Source organism: Mesoplodon mirus (assembly GCF_964341445.2).
Source record: "Mesoplodon mirus genome assembly, chromosome: 5".
NCBI classification, from domain to species: Eukaryota; Metazoa; Chordata; class Mammalia; order Artiodactyla; family Ziphiidae; genus Mesoplodon; species Mesoplodon mirus.
In genome coordinates, this window is record NC_138980.1 from 1,846,461 (window position 1) to 1,871,411 (window position 24,951).

Sequence of the window (24,951 nt, forward strand, 5' to 3'; positions counted from 1 at the left end):
AGCTTGCTCAAATTATTGGTCACATTTTAGAAATGCTTTACTGGGATAAATAACTTGTTAAAAGCCATAGCCCATCTTTTGGAGGAAAAAGCACCTGAACTTAGAGCCTGAATTTCTGTCTAGTGGTCCTCAGAGTGTGCGAGGGAGAGAGCATCATCTGATAGAGGTGAAGGTAGAATGTAAGAGTGAAAGTTAGCTTGTTCAATTGACCTCCTAGGACGACAACCCAAGTTCCATGTTGTTCCTGGGCCTTACTGGTGGCTGGTAACCAGAGAACTCAAGGAAGCAGGCACAACCTGGGGGCCAAGAGTCATACTCCCTAGACTACATTGCAAGATGATTTTTAACAACATTTATCAGTAAATTAACTTGCAGAAGCAGTAGTTATCTAAACAACCTCTAATTCTCAGCTTAATACAGCAAAGGTAATCACCTTATAAGAACAACAAGTGAAATACCATGCCTTCTGTGATTTGAAATCATGTGACTTTAGATTTGATTCAGAGTTTGGAACATTTGGGGAGAAAACTCACAGGACTTACACCTGCAGTTTACAGAGTGATTTTATTTTCAGGTGAATGGCTTAGGAAGCAGGGGAGAAATAACTCAAAAGTTTTAACCACCACCAAGTACAGAAGTTGCTTTTAAACTCTTACAAAAACAAATTTTAGTGACAGTGAGGTAGCTCCAGGTCACCTGCTTACACTTCCTCTCCAATACATTCTTCTTAGTACAACTGGCTTGTATAACACTCAAATGCAGTTTCAAAAAAATAGAATCCTAGATTAATCTGAAGTCTGGATTTTATGGCTGCACTTTTCCATAAATCAACATGCTTCCCAGTGATGCCTGTGAAAGCTGGTGGCTGTTATCATACATCACTAGAAAGAAAATAAAATACTAACCCTTTGATATGACAAATTTTCTATTTTATAGTCAGTAATAACTTAAGAATATAAGAAAAAACATCTTATAGAAGCTTTCCTAATATTCCTAAGGTTATCTTGCATCATAAAGTCTCTGATGTTTGATGAGGTCTAAATTCTGAAGTTTAATGCACAATTAACTAATCTTCATTATTTTCTCCCTAAGATGAATTCTTTGATATTTCATGTGGAATTAACTTCAGTTGGAAGGTTTTCCCCCATGCATTTAACTTATAGTTTTTCTCCAGTATGAGTCCTCTGATGATTTGTAAGGGATGAGCTCTGACTGAAAGCTTTCCCACATTCTTTACATTTATAAGGCTTTTCTCCTGTATGAATTCTCATATGTGTCATAAGGGATGAACTCTGTCTAAAGGCTTTCCCACATACTTTACAGTTATATGGTTTCTCTCCAGTATGAATTCTCTGGTGCTGAATGAGAGCTGAGCTTTGGTTGAAGGCTTTTTCACAGTCATTACATTTATAAGGTTTCTCTCCAGTATGAATTTTTCGGTGAGTATTAACTGCTGAGTGGGAACTGAAGGCTTTTCCACATTCCTTACAGTTATATGGTTTCTCTCCAGTATGGATTCTGTTGTGTATATTAAGCCGTGAAATCCAGGAGAAAGCTTTCCCACATTCATTACATTTGTAAGGTTTTTCTCCAGTATGAATTCTTTGATGTTGTATAAGAGCTGAGCTTTGGCTGAAGGCTTTCCCACATTCTTTACAGGCATAAGGTTTCTCACCAGTGTGAATTCTCTGATGTATAATAAGAGCTGAATGGTAACTAAATACTTTTCCACACTCATTACAATTAAAGGGTTTCTCTCCAGTATGAATTCTGTGGTGTCTACTTAGCCGCGATATTGAAGTAAAGGCTTTCCCACACTGACTACATTCATACGGTTTCTCTCCGGTATGAATTCTATGATGCTGAATAAGAGATGAGCACTGGCTAAAGGCTCTCCCACATTCATTACACTTATAGGGCTTTTCTCCAGTATGAATTCGTTGGTGATTATTAAGGGATGAACTACCTTTAAATGTTTTTCCACATTCATTACATTTATAGGGTCTCTCTCCAGTATGCATTCTCTGATGTCCAATGAGAGATGTAGTGAAACTGAAGGCTTTTCCACATTCACTACATATGTACGGCTTCTCTCCAGTATGAACTCTCAGGTGCTGAGTTAGAGACGAGCTTTGGCTAAAAGCTTTCCTACATTCCTTACATTTATAGAGCTTCTCTCCAGTATGGATTCTCTGATGTTTACTCAGAGAAGAACTGTGGAGGAAGATTTTCCTGCAGATACTACACTTGTGACACTTAGGCACTGTGTTGATCCCCAGCTGTTTACATAGAACTGAATACTGCTGTGAACAGGGTTTCCTTCCTCTGGAAACAATTCTGGGTTTTCTAATAAGTGATAATTTTAGATCAAGATTTTTCCCAAGGTCAATACCTGTAAAGCTCTTCTCCTTCATACAGGTTTTCTTGATGGTAACTAAGACTTCCCTCAAAGGTCTGTTCTTTTTGCCTTGTTGATTCTCTAGCTTTTCCTCATTTATGTAGATTTCTCCCAACTTGAAGTCAAAAGGACCATCACCTATGAGTTGATTCATTACTTCCTGATTTTCTTCTTCAGAAACTGTGGTTTCAAATAAGCTCTCCCATCCTAAAATAAATGAAACATGTAAGTCTCTCTTGCACTGAGAATAAAGAAAAATGACATCAACATATACAAGGATGGCTAACAGATGTATCCTGGGAGTCCTTAGAAAAGGATGAAAAAGGAAGAGCAAGAGAAAGAAGCAGGATGGAAGATGTGCTTGGGTGGGAAAGGGTCTGAAGAAACCTATGTATGGGCGGGCTGACGAACTGAGAGGGCAGCTCTTCCAGTAGAGCCAGGCCTGATCTAGTAACAAAGCAGAGGTCAGCAGGGTACACAGCATTTCTGTGTACAGCAGGTTGTACTGTTATTCAGCTTCATCTCGCAGGTCAGCCACCAGTGTACTCAAGCCAAATCCAAGAGAAAACTGCAGAGGGGCTATAAACAAAAAGTGGAAGAAGCACTGCCCTTAAAAGGCTCTTTGAAACACCAGGCCTCAGCTACTGAAGTTCTGGGACTCATTTGAGTGCTATGCATAATGTTGTAATGAACTTCACTGACTCACTCAGACAATATCTACTGAGTATCCACTATGTATTACCATGCAAAGGTCAAGACTCAGGGTTACGGGGAACATGCCAGATAAGAGTCCAATTTTCACAAGGTTTACATTCTAGTAGCCAACACTGACAATAACCAAGTAACCAAATAAAGTATTGGGAGTAATGAGAACTGTAAGAACATAAACAAAAACAAGGCAATGAGTAGTATGAGTGAACAACCTGATATTTTAAACTGGGTGATGAGGAAATAAAATTAAACATGAGATCTAAATAGCACAAAAGAGCTGGCCATGAAAAAACGTAGGTATAAAGATGATTCCACCTAGAAAAGTGGCCATTACAAAGGCACTAAGGCAGGAGTAAGCTTCGTGTGTTTGCAGATAAAGAACCAGTGTGGCCTAGGCAAGAGGGAACTGGGGGAGAGTGCTACAATGGGAGGAAATGAGGTGGGCAGGGGCCACATCATGTGGCATCTTGTAAGATATAGGAATGTGTTTGGAATTTCTTCTAAGGATCACTGGGGGATGGTTGTGTGACAAATGGGCTGTAATTGGGGACAGAGGAAAACAGAACAAAGACAGGTATAGAGCAGCCAATTAGGAGGCTGTCGCAGTCTTCCTGGAGGAAGGTGATGGCAGTCTGCACTGGCATGGTAGCAGAATCAGGCACACTGAGATATTTTAAAGGCAGAGATGACAGGTATGTTCACCTGTGAATAGGGGGTACAGAATAAGTGAGAAGACTCAAGAATGATGACACCTAGCTTTTGGCTTGGGGAACCCAATGGAGATGGGTGCTATATAGGAAATACTGGGAGAAGACTTTTTTTTTTTTTTTTTTTTTGCGGTACGCGTGCCTTTCACTGTTGTGGCCTCTCCCGTTGCGGAGCACAGGCTCCGGACGCACAGGCTCAGCGGCCATGGCTCACGGGCCCAGCCGCTCCGCGGCATGTGGGATCTTCCCGAACTGGGGCACGAACCCGTGTCCCCTGCATCGGCAGGTGGACTCTCAATGACTGCGCCACCAGGGAAGCCTGAGACTACATTTTTGAAAATGATTTTATGTCTACCTTTTTGATCACTTAGGATACAGTGCAAGAAATGGGATCACTGATTCAAAAGGAATGAATGTACCTTATGAAAGAGCTTTCATTTTCTTAACTAAAAAGGAAATATATAATCATTGTAAGAAAAATTAAGAAAATACAGAAAACTATAAAAATGAAAATACAGTTCACCCATAAACACATCATGCAAATATAATCACTGCTATATGTGGAATTCAGCTCCCCCAAATTTTCTGTATATAAAGAAAACACTTTTTTTTTTGCGGTACGTGGACCTCTCACTGTTGTGGCCTCTCCTGTTGTGGAGCACAGGCTCTGGACGTGCAGGTTCAGTGGCCATGGCTCACGGGCCCAGCCACTCTGCAGCATGTGGGATCTTCCCGGACTGGGGCATGAACCTGTGTCCCCTGCATCGGCAGGTAGACTCTCAACCACTGCATCACCAGGGAAACCCAAAGAAAACATTTTTACTTAAAAAATTAAAGTGGTTAAAACTTCCTCCTCCCCCACTTCACTTAAAAAAAAAATCATGAACTCTCTCCATGTCCATAAATGTAGGCTGACATCATCATTTTGATGGCTGCTTAATATTCCAGTACATGAATATATCATATTTACTAAATCTCCTTTGGAGTCATTTAGCTTTAGTTACTCCTAGTAATGCCTCATGTTATAACAAACATTCTTTTACACTACCTTTGCAACTTTGTACAATTATGGAATTATTTTCTGAAGATAAATTTCTAAGCCTGGGATTGATTTTAATAAAGCCAGAAAGACTTCCAATCAAAATCTCACTAAAGATATTGCTTATTGCTCAGAACAGTAGCAAAACACTGGATGTGTATTTCTTAACCTTTGGTAATATTCCCTATTAAAGAGAAAAATGGTATCTCATTGCTTTAGTTTGAATTTCATTGACTTATAATGAAGTTGAGTAGTTTTTCAGAAATCTTTTTAATCATAATGCTCATGTCTTTGTGCTATAATTATTCAGACCTTCTTCCCTTTATATTTACTTTTGTATTCCATAGCCATGACAGCAATAGGGAAAAATGGGAAACTAAAATTTCCAAAAGGAAGATTGTTTAATAAAATATGGCTTAACAATACACTAGAGTTCTTTCAATGAAGTAGACCTCTATTCAGTGATGGCTAAATAATTGAATGACATTCATAATTAAAAACAAACTCAAGAACGATACGTATAATCAATCTGTTTCTCTGAGTGCGTGTGTCTTTCTCTCTCATGTACAAACACACTCATACAAATATTCACAGTCTGAAAAGATAAATAGTAAAATATTAACAATGGCTCAGCACAGTTGGTAAAATGTCAAGTGAATCTCCTTTTTTTGCTCCTCTCTTTTTATAATACCTTGCACACCTCAAACAAATTTAAAATAATTAATTTTTTAATGCTTGCAAAAGAAGAACACAGTCAATTTGAAACTAATGATTTATTTGCCAATTAGAAAGCTCACAGCCAAATTTGAAACTCATCCTTGGCTACCATCCTGGTTCTTACAACAGATACATTTATTTTCTACAGTTCTGATTGAATTTCTATTTTATTATATTGTTATTCTTACGGTCAGGCTTCTCCAATTGTCCCTGGAATATGGCAGAATATATTTTAGTATGTGGTAGAAAAAAAGATCCCTGAACTGAAAAAAGACTTGGGTCTTCAAAGCAAAGGGCCCCATGAATGCCGAATAATATTAAAGACAAAAACAAAAAAGTCAAACCTCCTTGATATAACTTAATGAAACTTCTGAATTCCAAAGACAAAGAGGATATCTTATAATATTCTAGACAGAAGACAAAAAAGGGGGAAAAGTTTTTCTATACAGGAAATAGAGGGTAAAAAAAACTCCAGAGGACTTTTAATCAACAATACTCAGTGCCCCAACACAGTGGAGCAAAGTCTGAGCAATTCTTGGGAATAAAAACTGATGCCAGAATTCTAGATCCCAAACATAATTCCCACAGGAGAAGTAAAAGAATTGATATTAGACATGCACAAATACAGTACACATGAACCTTTCTGAAAACATTACTCAGTAAATATTCTAGTCAAACCAAAGGAAAAAATCTGAAGACAGAGTTCATGAATAGAAACACAAGACTGAACTGACATAGAAAGGCTATCTCTTGCTATCAAGAGAAATACATTCTGGACAAGCAGCAAAACTCAAAAAACAAGCCATCCTCTGGTGTCAGAAACAAAGACAAAATTCAAAGTAGACAGAAAGCAAGAGCTTATGATTCAGCAACCCACAGGGATTTTAGAGATTGAGAGACATGTCCTAGAAGCCAGGGTCTGGAACATATTAGTTTAAAATTTTTCACACAAAAGAATTAGGAAAAAGCCATGTTGAACATCTGTAAACCTTCTTCCTGAATTCAGTAATTGTTACCCCTTTGCTAACCTTGCTTTCTCTCTCTTGCATAGTACAAAATATACACGCATCTTTTTTTTTTGTTTTGTTTTTTCTTTTTTTGTATTTTTTTTTAAGCTGAAACGTGTAAAAAGTTGCAGATAAGTCAAAGCAAAAACCCAAGATGGGACAATGAGAAATGCATTGTAGTGATAAAAGGTTTGTTCAGACCATAAAAAGAAAATAATTTAAGAAAATAATCAATCCAGTAAAAGCAAGAAAAAAGGAGGAAGATATAACCACAAACCTTTATACATTACATACTGCATTACATATTCTGCATTCAAATTACAAAGGACATATGACAAAAATGCAACCCATATTGGAAGAATTCAACTCTCCCTCTGAACCTGCTGTACCAAGTACTCAAAAAGGTCAGGTGAGGATATGCCCTTCCCAGCATTTCTCACCTGGACTGGCACATCAAGGAGGGCCTTCGTCAATATCTCCTGAGTGCAGACTCCTCACTGATCAGCAAAGCCCAAGCAGTCAGAAAATGCTATACCCATTTCCCAATTACTGTCACTCACCTAGACATGTGCTTTGAGAAACTCCATTTTCCACCATCCAGGGGTCTTCCCCTTGCTCTAACTGGAGGATAACTTTTGGTTTGGAAAACAGAATCCCTGTTCATGAGCAAGAAAGAGAATGAATCCATGGTGCAGACATGAGTGGACAGTCTGACACTCAGATCCAGCCCCAGAGTCTGGGGCAGAGGGACAGTTGAGAGGAAAGAGATTTGTTCTGAGAAGGGCTTAAAATTGGGCTCCCAGAGGATGGCCAGGAGGTGGTCTCAGGAAGAAAGTTAGGGCTCTGGCTGTGCACTCCTCCAAGCTGGAACCTCCTGTGAGACCCAGAGGGACAGAGTTCAGGGGGCAGAAGACAGGAAAAGCACAGAGAAGATGCCCAGCACCAATTCTACCAAGCCGAGACTTGTCCCGGCGGCCAAGGGCAATAGCAACCGCTACTTTCTGAGTCCACCTGTGGGCTGAACCTGGCCATGCCCTCCAAGTGTCCTCCTTGGAGAGGGCACCAAGGTGCTCCCCCAGCAGATTCTACATCATAAGGAAAGGTCCTTACCCAGCGAGAATAGAGTGCTGTAGTTCTCCAGCATCACCTCCTGGTACAAGGTTCTCTGCGCAGAGTCCAGATGCAACCACTCATCCTGGCTGAAGAACACAGCCACATCCCTGAATGTCACAGACTCCTGTAACAGAAACCCATTCTTGCTCACCCAGGGCCACACCCTCTGTGGGATGACTGGGCAGCAACACTGTCACCACTCTAGATTCTGAGCATTTCAGGCTGAATACTTTCTGACCACCCCTCAATTACTGATCACGTATATATTTGTCACCTACCTACTGTCAGTGAAGCACTGTATCCCCAGAAAAATGAAACACAGCAGCCAAACAAGGTAAAGCACTTGAAATAATTAAATAAAATCAGAATGATGGAAACACTGAACTCTAGACATGGACATGTACAATCACCTGGACCAAACTCATTTTACAGGTGAGACATGAGAATTGGGTTTTAGAAGGTTTTAGAGCCTCCAGTACACTCACTCAGGGAGGAATAGGTGTGCTTGGATTCTGTCATCACCGTGGGCCACCTATGTCCGGGCGAGAGGACACTGACAGTCACAGTAAGGGAGGCTCGGAGAATGTCCCAGGCATGGCTTTCCCAGGAGCGGGCCCAGCGTGGTGAGCTGCACAATCTTTGAAGAGCCAGGTGAGAAGGGTGCAGTTGGGACTCTCTCTCCCCACCCCAGAAGTCTTTGTTCTACCTCTCTCTGATACCAAGCAGGATCCTGTGGGGCCCTCCTGTACACAAAAAGCCTTTCCATGTCCCCCATTTCTTGTTTGTAGGAGAAGGGCTTCAGCTTCCTAGACCTTCCTGAACACAAAAGAGCAGATTCAAACAGTTGCTAATCGGGGAAGTAAGGGAATGCAGAAACAAAGGAACAGACAAAGGAAACTGTTTCTGTTGTCAAGAAACAACAGTGCAGCCAAAAAGCAGGGTCCTGGTTCCTGCTCAAGGGACATACATAACAATATATCTCTGAGTTCTTCTGCAGGAACTAAGGCCCCCATCCAGGTAGAGAATGTTACTTAAGGCTGAGCGCAAGAGTCCTGGAACACTGCCCTGTTACCCCACCACCAACCAATCAGAAGAAAGTCACACACTCTGCAGCCCTCACCCCAACTTTTCCCTTAAAAAACTTATCCCCGAAAACAGTCAGGGAGTTCAGGTTTTTTTTAACACAAGCCATCTGTTCTCTGTGCTTGGCCCTGCAATAAACCTTTTCCACTCCAAACTCTGACGTTTTGGTTAGTTTTGCCTCACTGTGCATCAGGGACACGAACTTGCTTTCAGTAACATCTCCCGCTTCACTGCATCACAAGTCACCTCTTTTAAAGTTGTGGCCCCTTTCTTTTATTATTAAGAATCTTTTTTTAAAAAGCAAATTAGGTATAAGCAAAAGAAAAAGGAATGTTGGGCTTCCCTGGTGGCGCAGTTGTTGAGAGTCCGCCTGCCGATGCAGGGGACACGGGTTCATGCCCCGGTCTGGGAGGATCCCACATGCCGCGCGGAACAGCTGGGCCCGTGAGCCATGGCCGCTGAGCCTGCGCATCCGGAGCCTGTGCTCCGCAACGGGGGAGGCCACAACAGTGAGAGGCCCGCGTACCACAAAAAAAAAAAAAAAAAAAAAAAAGAAAAAAGAAAAAAGCAAAAGGAATGTTAATCTAACTTTCTACCACCAGAAACAAGGTTTATTAACTTCTTGCTGTATGTCCTTTCAGACTTTTACATGATAATATGGCTCTAAGTTTAAACAAAAATAAAATGTTACACAGGTAACTTTATCCAACAACATTTTTTATTTGCTGCCCAGCATCTCACTGTATAGATTATAGATTAATAGATGATTTACTTAAGTAATCTACTGGTGGGCATTTAGGTAACTAATCTACTGGTGGGCATTTAGGTTGTTTCCATCTTTGTAACCCTAAAAATTCTGGATTGAGCATCCCTGCACATCACAAAAAAGCATGCAAAGCCTATTTCCTTAGGACACATTTCTAGAGGCAGAAATACTTCCACACTTTCTCTTTATCCCCAAAACCCAGAAAGGAGATCACAAGGCCAGGGATGTTCTCTGACTGATAAGGGCAAAAACAAATTAAAACTAAGGCTGTTGGAAATAAGTGAGAAGACTCCCACCCCAATCTCCATTTTCTTTCTGAATTTCTATCTTCGTCCTTACCAAATGTATGTAAATCTTTTTTTTTCAGTACGCAGGCCTCTCACTGTTGTGGCCTCTCCCGTTGCGGAGCACAGGCTCTGGACACGCAGGCTCAGCGGCCATGGCTCACGGACCCAGCCGCTGTGTGGCATGTGGGATCCTTCCGGACCAGGGCACGAACCCATGTCCCCTGCATCGGCAGGCGTACTCTCAACCACTGCGCCACCAGGGAAGCCCTGTAAATCTTTTTAATAGCTAAATAAACCATCTGCCAGTCTCACAGCTCAGGACTGTTTCCTCAAGGACCTGGTAACCATTTCTTTGAGCGCCAACATTCCCAATTCCTGGGAGGAGATGGGCCTAACTTGTCACCTGACAAATTTCCAAATTGCGAAATTGGGTTATAGCACTTAGCTATATAAGAGTGAGTTTTCTGTCTTTGCATTCTCTTTAGTGGATTGCCTGTGATGCACATTACATTTTGGCTTAATGTTTATTCAATAATAAAAGAGTTTTCTTTCTCTTTTACCTTTGTGGAAAGGTTTCCTGGGTTGAGAAGAGATTATGTTTTTAATTATAGTTCCCCAAGTGAAAGGGCAAAGAACGGAAGAAATCACTGTGAACCAGATGCTTCCCACCTAAGGAAAGGCTCACTTCCCAAATCTGTCCCCGCAAACCACTGCCCAAATTGTGACTTCTTTTCCTTTCACCATCTGTACGAGCCTAATCCTGCTTGCATGTGCAAAATCGCACAATAGGAGGGAGTATCCCTGACCACACCTGCTGACTCAGAGGTCTTCTTTCTAGGATCTTCTTAGAAAATCACCTGGACCCTTACCAGGTATTACTGGAGTAGACTGGTTCTCAATACCTTGAGGATAGAGACCTTCCCCTTCGATTTCCTAGCATTATGGAAAGATCTGACTCCCCCATGCCTCTGCCCTCCCCAAGGCAAAACAGACCTGGATCCCACACAAAGCTCTGGGTGTGGCACTGGCATGGGGCCTTGTGGGCCCATTCATTTCCTAGTCAACAAGCACTAACTGTTACGTAGAAAATTCAAAATGAGACTGGCCCTGCAGCAAGGGAAACACCTTCTTTCTGAAGTTCCTCAACTATCAGGCCTTCTGGTCCCTCAATGGGCTTCATTACCTAGAAAAGCTCAACAATGGATGAAGCGTGTTACCCACCACGGAACTCAGAAGGCAGTTCAAGAAAGAAGCCTTCACATACCAGAGCCTGGGCTGGCAGCAATCTTGTGGCCATGTCTCCCTCCTGCTGCTCCTTTTGGAGAAGGCACCTGAAACGGAGAAAGAAACTGTGAGGTCTCTCCATCCTGTCTGTACTCCCGTCCTCATCAGGGTTAGACTAGGTTAAGAAGTCTCCACACACTGAGCACCCTGCAGAAGGAAACCAGAAGGAACCTGGAAGCCCAGGCATTCCTGAGTGGGAGGGGCCCTGTGCTTGACCACCAAAACCAGGAGTGGGCAGTAAGAAGACTGCCAGTCACTGGGCCTGCTACCTTTCAGCCAGTGGTTTATGAATAAAGAGGAATCAAACTAAGGGCTTAGAACCATCTGATATGCATTAACAGTGTAAAGGGCAGTCACACAGGGCTCACAGAAATGTTTCATCATTGAGAAATGACATAAATATTCCACACACCTGCATTTAGGTACTTTGAGCTATAGTAATTATGATATAATAATTCTTCAAAAGTCATTTTAAGAATTGGTGTCCTTTTCATAAATAGTCAACCAAAAATTAGTTGTGTTTTTGGAAATTGTATTTCCTTTCGAAGAGTTATCAAAGCTCCTTAAATGTAAAAGGAAACATTACCTATCCACCTTCCCTAAAATACCCCCCAAAATACAAGACTTAGAAGAAATAGCTTCGTTGGCTAGAAATGAATTTAAAATTTAGAGAAAAGGGAAGTAACTTTGCAAGCGGACAAAATTACTCTAAACAAAAAAGTAAACAGTTAAATCACTTAGGATTCACTCTAGGAGAACAATGTCAAAAAACAAGGTTGGCAAAAACGGATAAACGTAAAGTTTAAACTCTAGGGGGGAAAAAACCAACCAACGGAAAAAGCCGAAAACCGCCCCAGGGTTCACGAACCCTGAAAACAAGGCACAGCTTGCTGCAATCTCTTTTCGAGGGCCGTTTCTCCAGGAGCCTTGCCCCAGGCCAAGGCCCCGCTGTCGGGCGGGGAGACCTCCCCGGGCAACGCCCCCTCCTCGGGCCGCGTTCACCTGCCAAGGCCGCCTGGGCTGGCACGCCCAGAGGTGGGACTCGCGCCGCGGCTGGCCTTCTGTCCTGGCCCCGCCGTAGGAGGCGCACACCCCGGGCCCACTCTCACCGGCAGTCTGTACCTGGGCTCGCCGGGACGGGGCCTCGAAGCGGCAGCCCTTACTGCAGGCAAGGGGAACACCTAGTACAGAGATATTTGTTGTCGCCGCCGCCGCCAGGCCGCCGGACAAAAGTGCGCGTGCGCAAAGGAGAACCGCAGCGCTTTTCCTTTCGAACTCTACTTCCCAGACGTCTGCACTCTACGGCACTCTACGGGGTACGAGAAGGGCCAACGGCGGGAAGGCTAGAGTCTTGCTAGAAAAAGCAGTCTTGCTAGAAGGCAGAGGAAGTTGAAGCCTCTGCTGTAACCAACGTGTCCTCTCGCGCACCCTTTTTATTCATAATTATGATGACAATGATAGTAAGAGGGAAAAGTGAATATGTAATAGAAAATGTGGAAGACTAGACGTTTGCTGCTCCTTATTGGTTATTGAGAAAACAGAATCTATTTAACAAATTTTTGAATTAAAAAAATTGTCTAAATTTTGTAGCCTATGATAAAAGATATATTTTTTAACTGACACACTGGGTAAAAACAAAAACATAGACCTAGTATTTCCCTTTTCATGACACTCATTACTTCTTTTAAAAGGGTTCCTTTAAATTGTAAAGCTTGTCTTCCAGTATTGACTGTACTTCCCTTCTTTACAACTGCATCCTCATTGTCTGGCACTGTACATACCAAATAATACGTATTCAATAAGTGTTGAATGAATGCTTTTTTAAATATCCAGCATTACGGTTTACAAAAACAGTCCTAAAATCAAAGGGTACCTTAAGGTAGAAAATAAAGAGATGAATTAAGATATACCTGGAGGGCTTCCCTGGTGGCGCAGTGGTTGAGAGTCTGCCTGCCGATGCAGGGGACACGGGTTCGTGCCCCGGTCTGGGAGGATCCCACGTGCCGCAGAGTGGCTGGGCCCGTGAGCCATGGCCGCTGAGCCTGCGTGTCCGGAGCCTGTGCTCCACAACGGGAGAGGCCACAACAGTGAGAGGCCCACGTATCGCAAAAAAAACAAAACAAAACAAGATATACCTGGAAAAATAATATGAAAAAGAAATCTGGGATCACAATGTTACAAAGAAAAAGATATTTCAGAGTAAAAATAGTTAAGTTGGACAAAATACGTTGTTATGTATCGATTAAAAAATAACAATACACATTACTAACCACTAGGGAAATGCAAATCAAAACCACAATGAGCTATCACTTTACACCCATTAAGATAGCTGCTATCAAAACAAACAAACAAAGACAAAAGCAAAATAATACAGAAAACAACAAGTGTTGGTGAGGACTTGTTGAAATTGAATCCTTGTGAATTGCTGGTGACAATGTAAAATGGTGCAGCTGCTGTGGAAAATAGTACGGCGTGTCAACTTAAAAAAAATGCACAACGTGCAAGTTGTGAGTCAAGTTTTATTTGGGGCGAAATGAGGACTAAAGCCTGGGAGACAGCATTTCAGATAGCTCTGAGAAACTGCTCCAAAGAGGTAGTGGGGAAGGTCAGTATATTTGTGATTTTGGTGAAGGGGGAGTACATGCAATCAAGCACATATTTTTTTTGCAGAAGGTTTCTGCTAGTCACGAGGAGCAATCATCACCATGAAGGTGCTTAGTGCTTTTCTAGATATGAGGAGAGGCAAGAATTGGACTCGTAAAATTGTCTCCTGAAAATATCTGACTATCTGAAGACCTGTTCTGCCAGTTTTTCCCAGAGCACAGAGCGCCTCATTTCTGCTCTCCACCCTGAATTCCTTTCAGGGGGCGTTGAAAATCAGCAGCTGCAGCAGCACGTCTACCTTGTAGAGGTCGATGGCAAGTACCGATGGCAAGTGCCAATGTGTAGTTGACTGGCGGTTCCTCAAAAAATTAAAAATAGAATTACCATGCAATCCAGCAATTCCACTTCTAGGTATATTCCCCAAAGAATTGAAAGCAAGGACTCAAGCAGGTATTTGTACACTAATGTTCACGGCAACATTATTCACAATAGTCAAAAGATAGAAACAACTGAAGGGTCAATGAATGGATGAGTGGATAAACAAAATGTGGTCTATCCGTACAATGAAGCGTTATTCAGCCATAAAATGAAGGAAAATCCAATACATGCTACAACATGGATGAATCTTGAAGACATGCAAAGTAAAATAAGGCAGACACAAAAGGACAAAATTGTATGATTCCACCTATATGAGGTATCTAGAAGAGTCAGATTCATAGAAGGAAAGTAGAATAGTGGTTACCAATGGTTGAAGGAAGAGGGAAATGAGGATTTATTGTTTAATGGGTACAGAGTTTCAGTTTGGGATAATGAAAAATTTCTGGAGGTGACTAGTGGTGATGATTGCACAACAATGTAAATATGCTTAAAGCTATTAAGCTGTACACTTAAAAATTATTAAAATGGTAAATTTTGTTATATGTATTTTACCACAATAAAATAATAATATAAAATAAAATAACAATTATTATTATTATTATTTTTTTTTGCTGTACGCGGGCCTCTCACCGCTGCGGCCCCTCCCGTTGCGGAGCACAGGCTCCGGACGCACAGGCTCAGCGGCCACGGCTCACGGGCCCAGCCGCTCCGCGGCACATGGGATCCTCCCAGACCGGGGCACAAACCCGTATCCCCTGCATCGGCAGGCGGACTCTCAACCACTGCGCCACCATTACTGGCAAGACAGCATTGAGATTTACAAAGTAAAAACAAGGTGGCAGACTGAATACACATAACTACCTCCTTTTTTCTCTTCATATTCTTTTAAATAACAAAAACACATAATTTGAAAAGTAATAAAAACCATACACCTCTAGAAAAATACCACCAGAACACCAGAAATTGATAATCTTGGAAGGTGTGCAGCAGATATGTGTCCTGAGAGCCAAAGGCCATCTACTAGATCCATATGTCTCCTTGCATGGCCCTGCAATAAACCGTTTTCTGCTCCAAACTCCGACTTTTCCGTTTGTTTGGCACATTAACTTGTGTTGGGTAACAAAAGTATTTACACAGATTATAGTTCCTAGAATAGTTCTGATGGAAGTAATTATGAATATAATTCATTACAAAATCAAAGAAAGTAAAATTTGTATGGATTACAAGGAAATGAAGTAAGTAAATTAATCAGTAAAACATTTGAGTCAAAATTAGTGTTGAAGCATACTGTGAGGGTAATTAATCATGCAATAAAAACAAAAATGATTACAAAAGAGAGTGGCAAAGAGAATATAGTAGCAGGTTAGTGTTCTTGATTATTCAGGAGAATGACATAATTTCAGAAATAAGTTTTAAAAAGCTTAAATGTGTATGTTAAATATTCAATAGAACCCACTAGGCAAATCAATATATGAATATCTAACCAGCCACTGCATAATCTTTTTTTTTGTAGGTTCAAATCTTACTTATTTATTTATTTTTATAATTTTTATTGGAGTATAGTTGATTTACAATGTTATGTTGTTTCAGGTGTACAACAAAGTGAATCAGCTATACACATACATATATCCACTCTTTTTTAGATTCTTTTCCCATATAGGTCATTACAGAGTATTGAGTAGGGTTACCTGTGCTATACAGTAGGTCTCTATTAGTTATCTATTTTATAAATAGTAGTGTATATATGTCAGTCCCAATCTCCCAGTTTAACCATCCTCCCCTTTCCCCTGGTAACCATACGTTTTTGTTTTGCTTTGCTTTGTTTTTTTTTGTTTTTGTTTTTAAAAAGAATTGTTTATTTACTGGACCTGGGGAAGATTAGATACACAACCAATTTTAAATGTACATCTTTTAACTCAATTTTGAAGTGTTTTCACACACACACACTCACACACACACACACAAATTGGCATGCAACAGTTGTCCTAAGGTAAAACACAGTCATCGTAAACTGTTGCAAGTATTTTCACCCAAGGTTGAAAAATTGTTTATCCTGAACATGAAAACCTGTAACAGATTTAAATTAATTATATAAAACTCGTCACTTGTAGTTTTCCCCTTGCAAAGATCCAAAAAAAAATATACAAGTAACTAATATACATCAGTCACAACATAATCCTGGATCACTCTCACACCAAAACTAGATGCTCCTTTAATTTTAACCCATCATTAGAGGCCAAGAGAAAGTCATTTTGTTTTATACGAAACAAAATTCACATGTGCCAAAAAAGAAAGGCCCAAGAAAAACAAAAACAAACACCCTAGTGCTGACAATAATGTTCAGTACACTAATTAAACAGTGACCAAAATGCCACTGATCAAAAATAAAATAGTGGCTGTATATCACTGCAAAGAAATCCAAGAGGCTTTTAACACTTTGGCATCAGAAATCCAGATTTTTCCAATTATGTGAACGCGTACCTCCTCCGTGCTAAGAGTAGAGAAAGTGGATAAGCCAGCACAGAACGAAAAAGAACTACCATTCACTGCAACACCCAGAGAATTGGCTTTAATAGCGACTTCTTACAAGATTAGGCAGAAACCAAAAACTGGTTATTAGCTGCTTGTGTCAACAACTTTAAGTGGAGGTGATTGAGTTCTAAGGTTCAAAGTAAAACTGTAAAGGGGAAAAAGGTTGTTGGTTTAAGTCTTATCTTTAAAGCAAAAACAAGATAGACAAAGTATAAAAGTACCAACCTGGTAGCACACTCTAGTCACAGAGCTCTACCATTAGGCTGGATAGAAAATGTCAAGATTCAGAATGTTGTTTCTGATAAGGACTCAACAAAATGAATCTTTAATGACTTGAACTGCAGGATAAGGGATCCCAAGAATGCAGTCATTTTTAGTAAAGTACTATCAGTAAAGTACAATCCTGAACAGACTGCATTTTATTATAAAAACAAAAGAAAGAAGATATAATAAGGACTATGCACCTATATTCCACTTACAGTGCTTGAGTTCTGGAAGGACCTGTATAATGGAGGAAGAACTCAAATATGAAATCATGCCAATCACATGTCAAATTTCACTATGACTTTCCTAAAAAATGTTTCTCCCCAATATATATTAATCACAAAGAAACATAAGCTGTGAATGTACAGTTTAGAAAATAAAAATAGAAACTAATGACTTTATTATGACCACGATGTTTGGTAAACAGTGAATTATGAGTTTGGGATCATCAGAAAAAGCCTTTTTAAACAACCCTCCGGACTTCAAAAAATCTCTTCAGGAGTGGAAGGATGTGCTCTCACTCCCTCTTGTGAGAGCACAGCAATCACAACTGGCTGCTAGACGATCATCGACAGGGGGGACACTGGAGCTCACCAGGGAAGATGCCCCACATCCAAAGACAGAGGAGAGGTCATGGTGGGATGGTGGGAGGGGTGCAATCACAGTAGGGTCGAGTCCCATAGCTGCTGGGTGAGTGACTCACAGACTGCAGAACACTTCTACCACAGAAGTCCACCAAATGGAGTGCAGGTTCTGAGCCCCACGTCAGGATCCCAAGCTGGGGGTACAGCAACGGGACGAGGAATTCCTAGAAAATCAGACTTTGAAGGCTCCTGGGATTTGATTGCAGGACTTTGACAAGACTGGAGGAGGCACGAAATCCATTCCTGGAGGGCGAACACAGAGTAGTGTGTGCATCAGGACCCAGGAGGGGGAGCGGGGACCCCAGGAGAGACAGAGCCAGGCCTGCCTGCTGGTGTTGGGGGGTCTTCTGCAAAGATGGGGGGCAGCAGTGGCTCACCGTGGGGATGGGGACACTGGCAGCAGAAGTTCTGGGAAGTGCAACTTGGCTTGAGCCTTCCCAGAGTCTGTCATTGGCCCCACCAAGGAGTCTGGGTGGGCTCAAGTGTTGAGTTGCCTCAGGTCAAACAATCAACACGGAGGGAACCCAGCCCAACACATCAGCAGTCAAGCGGATTAAAGTTTTACTGAGCTCTGCCTGCCACCAGTCCCTACCATCAGGAAACTTGCACAAGCCTCATCCACCAGAGGGCAGACAGCAGAATCAAGAAAAACTACAATCCTGCAGCATGTGGAACAAAAACCACATTCACAGAAAGATAGACAAGATGAAAAGGCAGCGGGCTATGTACCAGATGAAGGAACAAGATGAAACCCCAGAAAAACAACTGTATGAAGTGGAGATATGCAACCTTCCAGAAAAAGAATTCAGAATAATGACAGTGAAGATGATTCAGGACCTCGGAAAAAGAATGGAGGCAAAGATCGAGAAGCTGCAAGAAATGTTTAACAAAGACCTAGAAGAATTAAAGAACAAACAAACAGAGATGAACAATACAATGACTGACATGAAAACTACACTAGAAGGAATCAATAGAAGAATAACTGAGGCAGAAGAACGGATAAGTGACCTGGAAGACAAAATGGTGGAATTCACTGCTGCAGAACAGAATAAAGAAAAAAGAATGAAAAGAAATGAAGACAGCCTAAGAGACCTCTGGGACAACATTAAACGCAACAACATTCGCATTATAGGGGTCTCAGAAGGAGAAGAGAGAGAGATGGGACCAGAGGAAATATTTGAAGAGAATATAGTCAAAAACTTCCCTAACATAGGAAAGGAAATAGCCACTCAAGTCCAGGAAACACAGTGAGTCCCATACAAGATAAACCCAAGGAGAAACAGGCCGAGACACATAGTAATCAAATGGCAAAAATTAAAGACAAAGAAAAATTATTGAACACAGCAAGAGAAAAATGACAAATAACATACAAGGGAACTCCCATAAGGTTAACAGCTGATTTCTCAGCAGAAATTCTACAAGCCAGAAGGGAGTGGCATGACATACTTAAAGTGATGAAAGGGAAGAACCTACAACCAAGATTAATCTACCCAGCAAGGATCTCATTCAGGTTCGATGAAGAAATCAAAAGCTTTATAGACAAGCAAAGGTTAAGAGAATTCAGCACCACCAAAGAGCTCTACAACAAATGCTAAAGGAACTTCTCTAAGTGGGAAACACGAGAGAAGAAAAGGATCTACAAAAACAAACCCAAACCAATTAAGAAAAGAGTCATAGAAATATACATATCAATAATTACCTTAAATGTGAATGGATTGAATCCTCCAACCAAAAGACACAGGCTTGCTGAATGGATACAAAAACAAGACCCACATATATGCTGTCTACAAGAGACCCACTTCAGACCTAGGGACACATACAGACTGTAAGTGAGGGGATGGAAAAAGATATTCCATGCAAATGGAAATCAAAAGAAAGCTGGAGTAGCAATACATATATCAGATAAAATAGACTTTAAAATAAAGAATGTTACAAGACACAAGGAAGGACATGACATAATGATCAAGGGATCAATCCAAGAAGAAGATATAACAATTATAAATATATATGCACCCAACATAGGAGCACCTCAATACATAAGGAAACTACTAACAGCTATAAAAGAGGAAATCAACAGTAACACAATAATAGTGGGGGACTTTAACACCTCACTTACACCAATGGACAGATCATCCAAAGTGAAAATAAATAAGGAAAGAGAAGCTTTAAATGACACAATAGACCACATAATTTTAATTGATATTTATAGGACATTCCATCCAAAAACAGCAGATTACACTTTCTTCTCAAGTGCGCATGGAACATTCTCCAGGATAGATCACACCTTGGGTGACAAATCAAGCCTCAGTAAATGTAAGAAAATTGAAATCATATCAAGCATCTTTTCTGACCACAAAGCTATGAGATTAGAAGTCAATTACAGGGAAAAAAAACGTAAAAAACACAAACACATGGAGGCTAAACAATACGTTACTAAATAACCAAGAGATCACTGAAGAAATCAAAGAGGAAATTAAAAAATACCTAGAGACAAATGACAATGAAACAAGATGATCCAAAACCTATGGGATGCAGTAAAAGCAGTTCTAAGAGGGAAGTTTATAGCTATACAAACCTACCTCAAGAAACAAGAAAAATCACAAATAAACAATCTAGCCTTACACCTAAAGGAGGTACAGAAAGAGGAACCAAAAAAACCCAAAGTTAGTAGAAGGAAAGAAATCATAAAGATCTGAGCAGAAATAAATGAAATAGAAACAAGGAAAACAATAGCAAAGATCAATAAAATTAAAATCTGGTTCTTTGAGAAGAGAAACAAAATTGATAAACCATTAGCCAGACTCATCACAAAAAAGAGGGAGAGGACTCAAATCAATAAAATTAGAAATGAAAAAGGAGAAGTTACAACAGACACTGCAGAAATACAAAGCATTCTAAGAGACTACTACAAGCAACACTATGCCAATAGAATGGACAACCTGGAAGAAATGGACAAATTCTTAGAAAGGTATAACCTTCCAAGACTGAACCAGGAAGAAATAGAAAATATAAACAGACCAATCACAAGTAATGAAATTGAAACTATGATTAAAAATCTTCCAACAAACAAAAGTCCAGGACCAGATGGCTTCACAGGTGAATTCTATCAAACATTTAGAGAAGAGCTAACACCCATCCTTCTCAAACTCTTCCAAAAAATTGCAGAGGAAGAAACACTCCCAAACTCATTCTATGAGCCCACCATCACCCTGATAACAAAACCAGACAAAGATACTACAAAAAAAGAAAATTACAGACCAATATCGCCGATGAATATAGATGCAAAAATCCTCAATAAAATACTAGCAAACAGAATCCAACAACACATTAAAAGGATCATACACCATGGTCAAGTGGGATTTATCCCAGGGATGCAAGGATTCTTCAATATATGCAAATCAATCAGTGTGATACACCATATTAACAAATTGAAGAAGAAAAACCATATGATCATCTCAATAGCTGCAGGGAAAGCTTTTGACAAAATTCAACATCCATTTATGATAAAAACTCTCCAGAAAGTGGGCAGAGAGGGAGCCTACCTCAACATAATAAAGGCCATATACGACAAACCCACAGCAAACATCATTCTCAATGGTGAAAAACTGAAAGCATTTCCTCTAAGATCAGGAACAAGACAAGGATGACCACTCTCCCCACTATTATTCAACATAGTTTTGGAAGTCCTAGGCACAGCAGTCAGAGAAGAAAAAGAAATAAAAGGAATCCAAATAGGAAAAGAAGAAGTAAAGCTGTCACTGTTTGCAGATGACATGATACTGTACATAGAGAATCCTAAAGACGCCACCAGAAAACTACTGGAGCTAATCAATGAATTTGGTAAAGTAGAAGGATACGAAATTAATGCACATAAATCTCTGGCATTCCTATACACTAATGATGAAAAATCTGAAAGAGAAATTAAGGAAACACTCCCATTTACCATTGCAAAAAAAAAGAAGAAAATACCTAGGAGTAAACCTACCTAGGGAGACAAAAGACCTGTATGCAGAAAACTATAAGACACTGATGAAAGAAATTAAAGATGATACCAACAGATGGAGAGATATACCGTGTTCTTGGGTTGGAAGAATCAATATTGTGAAAATGACTATACTACCCAAAGCAATCTACAGATTCAATGTAATCTCTATCAAATTACCAATGGCATTTTTTACAGAACTAGAACAAAAAAATCTTAAAATTTATATGGAGATACAAAAGACCCTGAATAGCCAACGCAGTCTTAAGGGAAAAAAGCGGAGCTGGAGGAATCAGACTCCTTGACTTCAGACTATACTACAAAGATACAGTATTGAAGACAATATGGTACTGGCACAAAAACAGAAACATAGATCAATGGAACAAGATAGAAAGCCCATAGATAAACTCACGCACCTATAGTCAACTAATCTATGACAAAGCAGGCAAAGATATACAATGGAGAAAAGACAGCCTCTTCAGTAAGTGGTGCTGGGAAAACTGGACAGCTACATGTAAAAGAATGAAATTAGAACACTCCCTAACACCATACACAAAAATAAACTCAAAATGGATTAGACACCTAAATGTAAGACCAGACACTACAAAACTCTTAGAGGAAAACATAGGAAGAACACTGTTTGACATAAATCACAGCAAGGTCTTTTTTGATCCACTTCCTAGAGTAAGTGAAATAAAAACAAAAATAAACAAATGAGACCTAATGAAACTTCAAAGCCTTTGCACAGCAAAGGAAACCATAAACGAGATGAAAAGACAACCCTTAGAATGGGAGAAAATATTTGTAAACGAATCAATGGACAAAGGATTAATCTCCAAAATATATAAACAGCCCATGCAGCTCAATATTAAGAAAACAAACAACCCAATCCAAAAACAGGCCGAAGACTGAAATAGACATTTCTCCAAAGAAGACATACAGATGGCCAAGAAGCACATGAAAAGCTGCTCAACATCACTAATTATTAGAGAAATGCAAATCAAAACTACAATGAGGTATCACCTCACACCAGTTAGAATGTGCATCATCAGAAAATCTACAAACAACAAATGTTGGAGAGGGTGCGGAGAAAAGGGACCCCTCTTGCACTGTTGGTGGGAATGTAACTTGATACAGCCACTATGGAGAACAGTATGGAGGTTCCTTAAAAAACTAAAAATAGAATTACTATATGATCCAGCAATCCCACTACTGGGAATATACCCAGAGAAAACCATAATTCAAAAAGACACATGCACCTCAATGTTCATTGCAGCACTGTTTACAATAGCCAGGTCATGGAAGCAACCTAAATGTCCATCGACAGATGAATGGATAAAGAAGTTGTGGTTCTTATATACAATGGAATATTACTCATCCGTAAAAGGGAACTAAATTGGGTCATTTGTTGAGAAGTGGTTGGATCTAGAGACTGTCATACAGAGTGAAGTAAGTCAGAAAGAGAAATACAAATATCATATATTAACGCATGTATGTGGAACCTAGAAAAATGGTACAGATGAACCGGTTTGCAGGGCAGAAATTGAGACACAGATGTAGAGAACAAACGTATGGACACTAAGTGGGGAAAGCCACGGTGGGGTGGGGGTGGTGTTATGATGAATTGGGCGATTGGGATTGACATGTATACACTGATGTGTATAAAATTGATGACTAATAAGAACCTGCTGTATAAAAAATTTAATTAAATAAAATTCAAAAATTAAAAAAAATATTAGGACACAAACTAGCAATACATAAAAATGGTAATAATATATGATAACCATATTGGGCTTTTCCAGAATACAGATTATTTTAACTCTAAAAATAATGTGATTCACCACATTAACAGATTAAAGAAGAAAACACACATACACACACACACACACACACACACACACACAATCTCTTCAGGTAGTAGATCTGTCCCAATGTCATGGCAACTAGAACAAGAGCTTCAAAGAAGGACCAAAGGACCACTCTGCTGTTTGTTCTGTCACTGATTGCTCTGTGTATTCTCTCCTGAACTTCCATGTATTCCTGTTCATGCTTTACAGATGTCATCGCCACTGTGAGCTCATTAATCATTTCTTCTAGCTTTTTCTGGTGAGCTTCTGTTTCCATGTCTTGTCCTTTGGGCACCTCCTCAATATCAATGGTGAACATCACTATTTTTGGAGTCATGGTGGACATCCTATTGCTGAAACAAAACTTACATGTTCCATCCATGTGAGCAGCAAATGTGTATTTCCCACTGGACTCCCAGTCTCCTTTATAAATTCCTTTATTATCAGGCCCTGTAATCTCCATGTCGATGTCCAGGAAGACACCCTCGGCCACCTCGAAGATGAGGCCCATCTTGATGCCCGAGGTGACCCGCTCGAAGCAGCACTCCTCCGCATGCGCGTCAATACTGACGAAGTAGTCCAAGGCCGTGGCCAGCATGGCAGCCAGGAGCACCAGCAGCTCAGTGAGCGTCACCAGGGTGGGGCTGGGGCCGAAACCAGGACCGGGACTGCGGCCTCCAGAGCCGCCATCACCGCCACCACCAGGGTCGTCTCAGCCACCGCCACCTCAGCCCATAAGTTTGTTTTCTACATCTGTGACTCTATTTCTGTTTGTAAATAAGTTCATTTGTACCTTTTTTTTTTTTTTAGATTCCACATATAGGCAATATCGTATGATATTTGTCTTTCTCTGTCTGACTTACTTCACTCAGTATGACAATCTCTAGGTCCATCCATGTTACTGCAAATGGCATTATTTAATTCTTTTTTTATGGCTTAGCAATATATCGCATTTTCTTTATCCGTTCATCTGTCGATGGACATTTAGGTTGCTTCCATGACTTGGCTATTGTAAATAGTACTGCAATGAACATTGGGGTGCATGTATCTTGTTTTATATTTTTAAAATTAATTTTCATTGGAGTATAGTTGCTTTAGCATGTATCTTTTCAAAGTAGCATGTATACTTTTCAAAGTATATTCTCCAGATATATGCCCAGGAGTGGGATTGCTGGATCATATGGTAGCTCTATTTTTAGTTTTTTAAGGAACCTCCATACTGTTCCCCATAATGGTTGTACCACTTTACATTACAACCAACAGCGTAGGAGGGTTCCCTTTTGTCCACACCCTCTTCAGCATTTACTGTTTGCAGATTTTTTGATGATGGCTATTCTCACCGCTGTGAGGTAATACCTCTTTGTAGTTTTGATTTGAATTTCTCTAATAATTAGTGATGTTGAGCATCTTTTCATGTGCTTTTTGGCCATCTGTATGTCTTCTTTGGAGAAATGTCCATCTAGATCATCTGCCCATTTTTTGATTGGGTCATTTTTTTATATTGAGCTGCATGAGGTGCTTTGTATATTTTGGAGATTAATCCCTTGTCTGTCACTTCATTAGCTAATGTTTTCTCCCATTCTATGGG

At 40.3% G+C, this 24,951-nt stretch overlaps 1 protein-coding gene across 1 annotated transcript; it reads right to left on the minus strand.

The window, feature by feature from the left end:
* Positions 1 to 564: 564 nt before the first annotated feature.
* Positions 565 to 24,301, minus strand: ZNF879 (zinc finger protein 879). The gene is made up of 6 exons (XM_082621741.1): positions 23,420 to 24,301; positions 11,981 to 12,274; positions 11,093 to 11,159; positions 7,690 to 7,816; positions 7,140 to 7,235; positions 565 to 2,605 (listed from the first exon to the last, which is right to left on the minus strand). Exons 1-6 carry the CDS (start codon positions 23,959 to 23,961, stop codon positions 1,158 to 1,160), a joined length of 2,574 nt encoding a protein of 857 aa, XP_082477867.1. The 5' UTR covers positions 23,962 to 24,301; the 3' UTR covers positions 565 to 1,157.
* Between the last annotated feature and the right edge of the window lie 650 nt (positions 24,302 to 24,951).